The sequence below is a fragment of the Schistocerca nitens genome, chromosome 5 (genome assembly GCF_023898315.1).
Source record: "Schistocerca nitens isolate TAMUIC-IGC-003100 chromosome 5, iqSchNite1.1, whole genome shotgun sequence".
Taxonomy (NCBI): Eukaryota; Metazoa; Arthropoda; class Insecta; order Orthoptera; family Acrididae; genus Schistocerca; species Schistocerca nitens.
In genome coordinates, this window is record NC_064618.1 from 298,318,410 (window position 1) to 298,331,510 (window position 13,101).

The following is a 13,101-nucleotide window of genomic DNA, read 5'->3' on the forward strand; positions in this document are numbered from 1 at the left end:
GAGGAGGAGTGGTAGGAGGACAACATGTGATATCAGAATGCAGGGATGACTCCTAGAGGTAACAGAAAACAGTTGTAATTTTTTTTAGTCTTTCCTGGCTGTCTGTTGACATTTTGAGGTGTTGAGTATTCTACCGAATATCAGCGTCATTCATGCACATGTTTCTACAACATGACTCATTATCTTCATCAGTTGCTACCTAAGACTGCTCGTTGAGTGAAGCAGGTCCAGTATTGTGCCTGTGGCCTTCCCCCTCCATGGTCCATTTCAGGCATTCCATCTGTAGTCTGCTCCTGCTATAAGGATTGTTAGGTCCTCCTTTGGTCCAGTGTGCCAGGCTGAGTGCTGGCATTCCATCTTCGGTTCTGCAGCTGCCCCCATTGCATTTTCAGCAACTCCAGCGCAGGATCCCAGGCTGTGTTGAGTCTGTACTCAGTGTCATGATCATGAGGTTGTCCATCACCTATATTTCTATGCTCTCTTATATCACTGTCCTAGTATCTGAAAGTCTGTGCCAGAACCCTCATTTCATGATAGTTCATGGAGTGATGTAGTTCGAGACAGTGCTTGGTAATGGTTGATTTAGTTCCCTGTTTTAATCTTAATCGGGAGTCACTCTGATGCTCTTTGCGTTAAACTGTGTACCACTTAGGTTTTAATCACAGTGTGAGTGTCCTCCATCCACTGCACCTTCTTACTCGTGCGGTCAAACTTCGAAGACTGACACACTGAGTCAATTTTCCTGGTGCACTCCACTAGAGACAAAGAGGCAGTGACCTAGTTGGAGTCTTCACCTGCTAAGGGGGCTACCTTATACTTTTGGAGTTGTAAAAGTTACTGGCTACTGCACCTGGCCTGTGGTACATACTTCGTATCTTCTCTCTCACAACTGACAAGTTGACCTGACTTTTTACATTGTTCACAACTCTAGACTTGAAGTGTGATGCTTAATCCTGGTGAAAATTGGTACTACATCTCCATCTCAACATGAATCTGAGAGAACTCAGCACCCTCCCTTCTCTCCATCAAAGCTTGTCGAGCTTCTTTACATTTTGGTACATCTCCTCCCTGTAGAATCTCTTGATGTAATTCTTCAGGTATCCTCCTCCCCCCGCCCCCCCCCCTCCCCATCCCACCTACGGTGATCTGTTGACATCTTGAGGTATCAGGTATTCTGCCAGATAATGTGACTCATTATTTTCGTCAGGTGCCACCTGAGACTGCTTGTTGAGTGAAATGGGTCCAGTATTTATACCTAAGGCCATTCCCCTCCTCCATGATGTGTTCCAGGCTTTCCATCTGCAGTCCTCTTCCACTAAAAGTGTCCTTAGATTTTCCATCTCTGGTCTGATGTGCATGTCTGCATGCTGGTGTTCTGCCTTTGGTCTGGTGTGGATGTCATTTCATGGGGGAGAAGGGTGTATGAGCAGACATGAAACAGGAAACTGGGTAAAAAATGGCACAAATGACTGAAGGAAACATAATGAAGATAAAATAAAAGAAACAGAAACAACAAAAGAGAGAAATAGAAACAGAACTGCGAAAGAAGGCAAGACTGAATGAGCAGAACCAGTGAGAGTTGGAAAGCCCAAGACTTGTGTGCTACAGTCCTTTGTAGAAATAGTTCCCAGCTGAACAATTAGGAGGTGGGTGTTGAGGAGGAGATTGATATTATATGATTTGAAAAGCACTTTTGAAAGCAACTGCGCTGTAATGAGCAGCTAACTGTTAAACAAGAGAATGTTTTCAACCATTCTTTTGCAAAGGGAAGCAGTAATCAGTTTACCATTCAGTCAGCATTCCATTCCAAAAATGTTAATGTGCACATCAAACCAATGATGATTAATAACAACTAAACCAAACTTCTTAATCATCAGGATAGTACCAAGATTCAGTGGAATGTCTGTTATATTTTATACGGAATTTGCACGTGAATTAACTCTACCCTTAACAAGAACAACACTCAGACTCCTTGAGCAGAAAATTGTTCCCAGTTAGTGAATGACAGCATGGGTCATCTGTTACCTCAAGGGAGAGTAGATCCTGAAAAATCACCATGCTGAAGTTTCTCTATAATATATTTCTATAACATTTTACCTTAAACAGAATAGTCTTCTCCATGCCAACCAGCATGGATTCCAAAAACACTGATCATTTGAAGTCCAACCTGTGTTCTTTACATGATATACTTAGAATCATGAATCAAGATAGGCAACTTGAAGTAGTGTTTTTCAATTGCAAAAAGCTTTTTGGTCCTTGCTGTGCAGACAGATGCTAAAGAACAAACATTTTTGTGGGATATCTAGTTAAAATTGTAATTAAGTGAAGGATTTCTGGACAGACAGAAAGTTGTGTGTTATGTGGGAACTGTATATGACTGTTATAATAGGGAGAATCTAGCATACATAAAAGAGATTGGTGCCACTGGTGACTGGCTTGTTTGGTTTATAGAAAGGTTTCACAGAATTTATAAAAAATCAGAACTGTCAAACATTTGAAGAGTCATGAAAAACCTTCTTTGAAACCATGAACAAGCAGTTTCTAGGAGAGAAGGTTATATAAGATTGCTTACAAGTCAGATAGTTGTTAACATGTTCCAGTGCGGTCATTTGAGGTCTTTTCCTGTGTTCTGTTTTGAAGTTTCTTTTTAAATATCTGGGCATAACATTGGAAAGCTATATGAAATTGAATGAGCTTGTAAGGATTGCGGTAGGGAAGGCAAATGATTGACTTTGGTTTATTGGGAGAATTTTAGGAAAGTGTGGTTCATCTGTAGTGGAGATCCCATACAGGACACTGGTGCGACCTACTCTTGAGTACTGCTCCAGTGTTTTGGATATGCATCAGGTTGGATTAAAAGAAGACATTGAAGCAATTCAGAGGCGGGCAGCTAAATTTGTTATCAGTTGGTTCGAACAACGTGCAAGTGTTACGTAGATGCTTTGGTAACTCGTATGGGAATCCTGGGAGGAAACGCAATGTTCTTTTCGAGGAAACATACTGAGAAAATTTAGAGAACTGCCATTTGAAGCTGACTGTTGAATGATCCTACTGCCGGCAACTTAAATTTCATGTAAGTACGATGAGGATAAGATATGAGAAATTAGGGTTCATTCGGAGGCATATAAACATTGGTTTTTCCCTCGCTCTATCTGCGAGCGGAATAGGAAAGGAGGCAATTGGTAGTGGTACAGGGCATTCTTTGCCATGCACCGTATGGTGGCTTGCTGAGTATGTATGTAGATGTAGATGTAGACTTGTGTTTGGAACTGACCTTCACAAAGTCATTTTATTACCTGTGCTTTGGTTACATTTTCTACTTTTTGTTTTCCAGCTGAAACTGCATAGTAGTCCAAGATGAGAATAGAACATACAATAATTTATTTAGTGTATACACCAAAATCATTGTAATAATATATATGCTGTGTGTTCTATACTTATAAAGCATACTTATGTATTCTGTGTGTATGATATTTTTGACGTATTTATTTTCATTGTGTAATGATGACAAATCCAAATCATTGTAAGATGATCAATGGATGGAAGGATAAATAATTAAGTAGCAATTGCTCTACATGGTCATTTATTGTCACAGTGAGGTTGCATCTCACTGTACAGTCAGTTAATGTACTACTACCATTTTATATGAAGATAACTTCTTGGTAACAAGCACTAAACCCCACGTAAATGAGGCTTGTGAGAAGAGTGAAATTAATATATCCATACAGTGATTATACTCATACCACTGCCAAAAGTGGGTCATCTTTGTTCACTGTTTTCTAACTGATTGTTATTCAGTTATTTGCTCTCTTACATATTAAGTTTCAATTAGTACTTTCAGTGTTCACTTATTTGTAGTGTCTATTATTGGAAATTTCTTCCACTTTGGACTTTTATGTATCATTACTGTCGTATGTCGTGATGCATTCAGTAATTTTCTTTTGTTCATGTGCCTACATTTATGGTCCTACCTATTATGTAGGAATTATAGGTGGTCTGTCTTATTCTTTACAAACTCCATCTCATCTAGGAAAAATATGATCTATCGAAGATACAGGTTAAGCGTTATTCCCAGTAATCTGATTCTCTTTTCTTGTTAACAGGGTGCCACTTAAAGTCTATGAAGCCAATAATGCCAGGGATGCTTTGGCTAAAGCATTATATAGCAAACTGTTTGACTATATAGTTCAGAGAATTAATAAATCAATCCCTTTCAAAGCATCTAGCTATTATATTGGAGTCCTAGATATTGCTGGTTTTGGTAAGTAAAGTGAGTTACCTTACACAAAGAAGTCACTTTTTTTGTCAGTTGACTGAAACATTAATAATGCTTTGTGCATTGTTTCCAATCTTACACCATTCCAGAATACTTCACTGTCAACAGCTTCGAACAATTTTGTATTAACTACTGCAATGAGAAACTGCAGCAGTTTTTCAATCAACGGATATTGAAGGATGAGCAAGAATTATATCAGAAGGAGAGTTTAAATGTACCAAAGATTGAATTTAGAGACAACCAAGACTGTATTGGTAAGAACCTTACAACAAAACTTCCATAAATTGCAAATTTAATGTATCTTCTGTCTTATTTTTATGTGTCTAATTGTATAACCTGTATTTCTGTTTATCCAGATCTCATAGAAACAAAAGCTTCTGGAATATTTAACCTTTTGGATGAGGAATCTAAACTTCCAAAGCCATCTTCAGAACATTTCACAAATGAAGTCCATAGACACTGGGCCAATCACTTCCGACTAGCTAAAACACGTGACTCCAAACTTAAAGCACATAGGGAAATTAGAGATTCTGAAGGGTTCATGATCCGACATTTTGCAGGTGCTGTTTGTTACCAGACTGTAAGTTTCTTGTAAAACCAATTTCTTGTATATTATACTACAGACTATAACATTTGTAGAATTTTATTGAAGCAGAGTGTATTCTGTCCATTGTTCCATTCTGTATGCAGCACTGGTACTACTATTATTAAATTATGCAACACTGTTACCACTGTTATTATTCATTCTCTTTATTCATTTACAGTTTTGCCTTTCAACTAATTTTGAACTCATTCTGTAATTAATTAGATGAACTAGGATTTTATTAAGTACTGGTAGTTAAAAAAAGAGAAATATTCGGATCCATAAACCATGAATGAAACACTGAAATATTAATTGTAGTGCTCCTACTGCCACGTGAACATTTTTTAATTTTTTTGTTAGGACATTATTTGTTTCTGCTTAATAATTGCATATTTTATGACTGACTAATGGAAACTCAGTTGAATTTCCTGGTAACTGCATGACTATAGTCTGTATGATGAGAGAAAATCCCTAATAGAAAAGTGGGCCTGATGTGGTTGCTTCACACATTTGCCCCAACCAATCTCGTAACAGTGTTTTGTTTACAATTCTGTGGCCGCACAATATATTAATAGCTAATATTCTTTGCTAAATATCATTATAAACTTGTTGGTTTAAAGCAAGAAACATGTATGATTTAAAGCAATTAATAATAATAATAATAATAATATAATTATAATTATGACAGTTATAAATTATTAATGCAGCCACAAACAGGTGCTTCTCTATGTCAGTATGTACCTCAATTTTTTACATAGTTCCGCAGATTCTTCTTTATGATGTAATCTATGGAACACAATGAGTTAATGAGTGACAACCTTTTCTTTTTTAAAGGCACACTTTGTAGAAAAGAACAATGATGCTCTGCATGCTTCCTTGGAAGGACTGATTCTGGAGTGCAAGAACAAATTTCTTCAAGGTCTGTTTCCAACAGCTGATATTGGCCACCAAAAAGGAAAATTAGCATTTGACAGTGTTGGAATGAAATTCAAAAATCAGTTGTCTGAACTGATGGAAAAGCTTAAGAGCACAGTAAGTAGTCATTCGAAGTGAACCTTTTTAGTCATATAATTTAAAACTAGACACAGTATTAATATGTTTGCATTGTAGAAGTAATTACTTACCACATATTGTTCTTTTTTCAGGGTACTAATTTCATTCGGTGTATCAAACCAAATCAAAAGATGGTTGATCACCAATTTGAAGGAGGCTCAGTACTATCACAGCTTGAGTGCTCTGGTATGGTGTCTGTACTTGAGTTGATGCAGAATGGTTTTCCATCAAGAGTTCCATTCAGTGAACTACACAGCATGTATAACAAACATTTACCAGAAAAACTGAGAAGTTTACCACCTCGTACGTTCTGTAAGGTAAGTATTCATTCACAGTTCATTCTTACATGCATCAACAGTGAATGTCTTCATTTCAGCAAGTTGTGTTTGAACAAAGATTTTTTAGCCTTCTTATTTATATGGTGTAGGTACAGCCCATAAATGATCTATTCACATATTTCCTTTCCATGTCATGAAAAAAATGCTCCTTTTATTTCTGTTTTGTTAGATAGAAAGAAGTACACCACCTATGATTAATTTTAGTTTTGTTGTTCAATTCTGAAATAATCATTATAAGAAACTTGAAAATTTTAAATTTTTTGTTGACACTCTATTTCTGGTGGCCCATACACAGTATTTTGCACAAATTTGGCAAATTTCATGCTGAATCTCTCACTACAGAGTGTATGATGAAATGAATGTGTTAAAGATTTCTTTTTGCCAAATAGCAGCAGACGTATTACTTAAAAAATGCTAGTGTTCATTTGGTAAAATGAATAACCCTGAATTAAGGCAGACGCAGAAGACTGAGAAGACAGGGAAATCAGCAATAAATTCTGGAAGGGTAATGCATGGAAACTCACAGTAAGGGGCAGCTCATTCATGGAAACTTACAGGGTTGTGCCTTATAATTATTCCATTATTTGCAGCAGTACAGGTGTGTCGCTGAATGTTACATTGCACTGACATCAAATTAATTTTAAATGCTGCAGAAAGAAATGAGTGGGCAGGACTCTTTCTCCAAGTTGTATATGTTGCACAAATTGATCAATATGCATCTGCACTCTTCTGTACCTACGTTCTACGTGATAAGTGTACACACAAGTACCTTTTTTATTTGGTCCACTACAAAATCCTCTCTTGTGGTGCCAAACTCATCACCTCAGAGTAGCACTTGCATCCCATATTCTCATTTATTTGTTAATATGTATTATAGTCTCTGTCTTCCCTCACAGTTTTACCCTCTACCACTCCCTCTAGTATCATGTAAATTATTCCCTGATGTCCTAACAAATATCTGGACTCGCATTCGGGAGGACGACGGTTCAATCCCGTCTCCAGCCATCCTGATTTAGGTTTTCCGTGATTTCCCTAAATCGTTTCAGGCAAATGCCGGGATGGTTCCTTTCAAAGGGCACGGCCGATTTCCATCCCCATCCTTCCCTAACCCGAGCTAGCGCTCCGTCTCTAATGACTTTGTTGTCGACGGGACGTTAAACTACACTAACCTAACCTTAACAAATATCGTGTCATCTTTCCCTTCTTCTTGTCAGTGTTTTCCATACATTCCTTTCTTCTCTAATTTTGCAGAGAACCTCTTCATGCCTTATCTTATCAATTCACGTGATTTTCAACATTCTTTCATAGCACCACATCATAAAACCCTTTTATTCTCTTCTTTTCCAATTTTCCCACAGTCCATGTGTCACTACCATAAAAGCCATGGTCCATACATACATTTGCAGGAATTTCTTCCTCAAATTAAGGCCTATGTGTGGTATTAGTAGACTTCTTTTTGCCAAGAATGCCCTCTTTGCCTGTGATAGTCAATTTTTTATACCTTCTGTGCTTCATGTGGCACATATTATTTTGATTATGAGGTAGCAGAATTCCTGTACTTTGTCTTATTTACGATCATTTATTGATGTTAAGTTTCACACTGTTCTTGTTTCTGCTACTTCTGATTACTTTTGTCTTTCTTCAGTTTACTCGTAGTCCATATACTGTACTCATTAGACTGTTGATTCCATTCGACAGATCCTATAATCTTTCTCCCCATCACTGAGGAAGGTAATTTCATCAGCAAATCTTATCACTGATAATCTTTCATCCTCAATTTTAATCCCTTTGTTGAATGTTTCTTTCATTTCTATCATTGCTTCTTCGATGTTTAGGTTGAACGGTAGAGGCAAAAGAATGCATCCCTGTTTTACGTCCTTTTTAACCTGAGCACTTCATTCTTGGCCTTAATTTTTATTGTTCCCTCTCTGTTCTTGTACATCTTGTATATTTTCCATCTTTTGTTGGAACTTACTCCTATTTTTCTCAGAACACTTTTTCTAGGTTAACAAATGCTGTGACCTGTCTTGATTTTTCGTGTCTTGTTCCCACTATAAACTGCAACATCAGAACTGCCTCCTGGTATCCTTACCTTCCCAAAAGCCAAACTATCATTGAACAGACCCTTAGTTTTCTTTTCCATTCTTCTGTATCTTATTCTTGTCAGTAATTTGGATGTATGAGCTGCAAGGCTGATTGTGTGATAATTCTCGTACTTAGACGACCTTGCCATCTTTGGGACTGTGAGGATGACATTATTCTCAAAATCTGTTGGTATGTCTCCAGTCTCATAGATCTTACACACCAACTTGAATAGTCATTTGGTTGCCAATTCGTCCAATGATTTTAGAATGTTTGAGTAGGCGTTGCCTATATCCCACCTGCCTTATTTAACCGCAAGTCTTCCAAAGCTCTGTTAAACTCTGACTGCAATACTCAGTTCCCTGTGTCTTCCATACTGACACCCATTTCTTCTTCAGTCATGTCATCAGATAACTCCTCTCCATCATAGAGGCCTACAGGGTACTCTTTCCACCTATCTGCTCCCTTTCCTGCATTTAACAGTGAAATTCCCACTGGTCTCAGTATGTTGATGGCATTGCTTTTAATTTCTCTGAAGGTTGTTTTGACTTTTGTACATGCTGAATCAGTCCTTCTGATGCTATTTCTTTTCAGTTTCTTCACGTTTTTCATGCAGTTATTTCACCTTTGCTTCCCTACATTTTCTATTTATTTCATATCTAAGTACTTTATGCAAGATCTGCCAGAAAAGTATCTGACTTTTGGCTTGGGGGGGGGGGGGGGGATCTGGCTGATCGGGAGCATTGGACACCTAATCAGCCTCAAAGTAGTTCCTTTGGGACTTCACACACTTCTCCCAGTGGTGCCGCTATTGTTGGAAACATGCCGAAAAAGCCTCTCTCAGAATGGAGTTTAGCTCACCTGCCACTGCTGCCATAATGTCCTCTCTTGTCTGAAATAGCATTCCTTTTAATGGCGTCTTGAGTTTGGAGAAGAGCCAGAAGTCACAGGGGGCCATACCAGGAGAGTAAGAAGCCTGTTGAAGCACAGGAATCTGGTTTTTTGTCAAAAAAGTCTAAATCAAGTGCGAGGATTGTGCTGGAGTATTGCCGTGATGGAGGTACCAATTTCCTGTTGACCACAACTCCAGTCTCTTGCACTGCACATCACATAGGCAAAGGAGAACATCCCTGTAGTACTCTTTGGTGATAGTTTCATCCTGTGGTGCGTATTCATGGTAGTACCACACCATGAGAGTCGAAGAAAGCGGTTAGCATCACTTTGATGTTGCTGCATACCTGGCAGACCTTCTTTGGTCTAGGTGATGAGCAATGCTTCCTCTATGACACCTGGGATTTGATTTCCGGGTCATACCCATACTCTCAGGACCTGTCACCAGTGATTGTGGTGTTCACAAAGTTGGGGCCTCTCTTTGTGGAGTCCACAATATCCTGTGAAACTTCAGCATGAAGCTGCTTTTGCACTGCCATCAGCAGCTCCAGCACGAATTTCACTGACTCTCTCTTCATGATCAAATCTTCGGTCACAATGGAATGTGCTGAAAAAGTGCTGATGCCAAGCTCTTCCACAGTTTCTCTGATAGTCACATGATGGTCCTGCATCAGCACAGCGTTCACGTTGGCAATGACCTGGCAATGACTACCATGAATATGCAGTCTACAGCCACAAAATTTGATCTCTCATGTTGACGGCCGACTAGAGCTTGTCTTACTCTCCACCAATTTGCAGCCATCTTTAAACTGGTTGTACCATTCCTTAATCTATGTGACACTCTTAACATCATCATAAAAAGCCATCTGAATTTCCTGAATGGTTTCCATCTGGCTGTTCCCAGTTTCTGGCAAAATTTGATGCAGCAGCGCTGCTGCAATCGTTCCGTCATTTTCCTTGCAATAAAAAATGGACACAAGTACTACACAGCACCTCACTCAACAGCAACTGACGTTATTGGCAGGTGGGAAAAAATTCATGCATGCACATGAAGGTTCAAGGATGGCTCATGCAAGTGCGCTAGATTCAAACCCATCAAGTGTTCACCCTTGTACTTATGATTGTCCAATATCTGTGGCTTCCTGTTTTAGGGATGTCCATTCCTATTCAACTGAACTGCCTAATTTGGTATTCATTATTGCAGTATCTACAAACTAAGAGACCTTAAGACAGATTTCATTATTACTCAATATTTCAGTATCTCATTTCTTTCCACAATGATTCTCCTGGAAGATTCTCTTCACCAATACTAAACTGTCATCTGAAGTTTTACCTGCTCCTGGGTACACTTTAAAATCCAATATTCGATCTTGGAATCTTTGTTGGACCATCCAGGCCTTTTTCCGTATACCTTCTTCTCTTGCAATTTTTTAATACTGATTAGTTATATGCAGTCTACAGCCACAAAATTTGATCTCTCATTCCTGTGGCATGTTGAATGGGCTTTACACATGTCAGTGTTGTATTGCTCATAATGTCGCTATTTCAGTACACTTGTCCCACAAGCCTGCGCCTGTTTCTAAATATTTATGAAATTTTGGTATACACAACAACCCACCTGCTCTAAATATTTTCATGATTGTAGGTAATCGATGTTAAATACTTTAAAAAATTATCGTATTATTTGAAATAAAAGTTTTAATGAAATAAACAAATTATAATTTGATAACATAAAATTCAAATAAAAATGAATAATAAAAATAAATGAAACAGAAGGTGAGGGCGTATTTACCAGCCCTTAAAAAAAGAAACAATTTTAACAGAGACCTCAGGACCTGGTAATGTTCCTTTGTAATGAGAAACCTAAATCCTTGATCAAGGAAGGTGCAGTTTACAGTAGAGTATTCAAAGTTAACTGTGAATAGAGTCCTTAGGAGAAATGAGTAGGGAAACATGCATACAGTATTAGATTGAAAGTTCTTCTTGGAGGGAGTCTCATTTCCCAAAATGTGTTGACTTTAAATGTGTTATTCACCAATAAATTTAACCTGAATGTCACTAGAAAATGACAAGCAGGGAAAAATTTGTAAGAAATGTTACCCTATAACCTTAGACTTGCATGAAGTAGAGGTTAAAATTCTTAAATTGGTTAATACTTTGTAACCCTGGATATGAAGCAAGTTTGCACTGTGTGTTGCAAAGTAGCAACCAAAAATCAATAAACAGAAGTTCATCTGCTTGTAAGTGCTGATCCTCATTTTTAATGCTGAAATCACATTCTTAGGTGGAGAACAAGTAAATGGTTGCCCTGAATTTAAGTAGCCCACACCATTATTGTGCTTGTTGCTCTTAAGAAACATCATTCAGTGACGTATGTCCGTCCACTGTATCAATTTATGCATTGCAGATAATAATTTTCAAATGAGGTATCTATCTACTAACATTATGTTGTGTATTTATGTGTAATTTTGGCTACTTTCACAGGCATTGCTCAAGGCTTTAGGAATGACAGAGGATGATTACCGCTTTGGTGTAACCAAAGTGTTCTTCAGACCAGGCAAGTTTTCAGAATTTGATGCAGTTATGAAATCTGATCCTGAAAACATATCAGCAATGGTGAACAAAATTAAGAAATGGTTACTCAGTTCACAATGGAAGAAAGCCCAATGGTGTTCACTGTCAGTGATAAAGTGTATGTATATCAAATTGTGTTTCATGCATGACTTGCTTCACAAATTAGCTTTGCATGAGTAGTATTTCTGTCCTCTACCTCACTCTCAGGCTTTTAAACAGCACTAACCAACTGACCTCTGACGCAAAAAATTTTCCTTTATAGCTGACTATTGCAAATTAACACCAAATAAAAAAGATAGTTGTATGTTAAATGTTATTTTTAAGTAGAACAGATGTCTGTTTCCTGTGCAACAATTTTGTAGATGTGGGAAGCATATAACTCACCTTATAGACAAAGCCATTATTGATTCATGCCATGCAATGAATAAGTAAATGTTTTATTTATTTACATTGTGAATTCAGCAGTTCCCATTCAAAGCTGACACTCTGTTTTTGTGTGCAGCTTGTTACATAAGTATGTCATAAAAGAATGTGTTTTATCGCTGATAATAAGAAACTAAAATCGACAGAGGAAAAAAATAATAGGGCACACTGAAATAACAGAGATTGACAGTCATGGAGGATTTAAGAATATATGTGTTGTACACAAGCACTAGTAAATTGAGATGTAGCAAGATAAACAATATAATTGTGAAATTCTGCCTTCTGCCCCTAGACAGACCAACCAGGCCCGATCAATCACTGTGTCACACTTAGCCAATAGCATCATCAGATGCAGTATGGACGGACATGTGATCACCACACTGCTCTCCCAGTCTTTGTTGTGTTTCTTGATCTTGTAACTGTTACTAATTGGTTGAGTAGTTCATCAGTTGGCCTCATGAGGCTGAGTACATCTTGTACCAATCCTCCCACCAGCAAAAAAATCTCAGGCATTACTGGAATCAAGCATGGGACCCCGCATGGCAGTCAGTCATGCTGACCAGTCAGCTACGAAGGTGGACAAATACTATAGAAGGGTGAGAAGGGTTCTACTCACAAATGAGAAAGAGTTTCCACTCTGGTCCCAGGACCACTAAAAATTTGGGCACAGTTGGCCTGCCTAAAAGTTCAGTGCCCATAATTTTTCTGGCACAATTTCTTAGTCATTTTATTTCTTCCTTTTCATGTACTTACAGATCTACCTTCTATGAGCTGTTCAGTGGAGACTGTAGTTCTTGCATTGATTGTTCAAAGCTGCTTTATAGTTGACATTTTAGTAGGAACATGTGAAGGCATGAAGCTGACTTGCCACATCCTGCACA

The 13,101-nt window shown here is 38.1% G+C and overlaps 1 protein-coding gene across 4 annotated transcripts in view; it reads left to right on the forward strand.

The window, feature by feature from the left end:
- Nucleotides 1–13,101, forward strand: part of LOC126259235 (myosin heavy chain 95F) — a 399,009-nt gene that overhangs the window by 315,944 nt on the left and 69,964 nt on the right. For all 4 annotated transcript variants that reach the window (XM_049955854.1, XM_049955856.1, XM_049955853.1 and 1 more), the window contains 6 exons: nt 4,104–4,261; nt 4,366–4,530; nt 4,633–4,856; nt 5,694–5,891; nt 6,005–6,229; nt 11,708–11,915. In XM_049955854.1, coding sequence (XP_049811811.1) covers nt 4,104–4,261; nt 4,366–4,530; nt 4,633–4,856; nt 5,694–5,891; nt 6,005–6,229; nt 11,708–11,915 — 1,178 coding nt within the window. The remainder of the gene's footprint in view (nt 1–4,103; nt 4,262–4,365; nt 4,531–4,632; nt 4,857–5,693; nt 5,892–6,004; nt 6,230–11,707; nt 11,916–13,101) is intronic.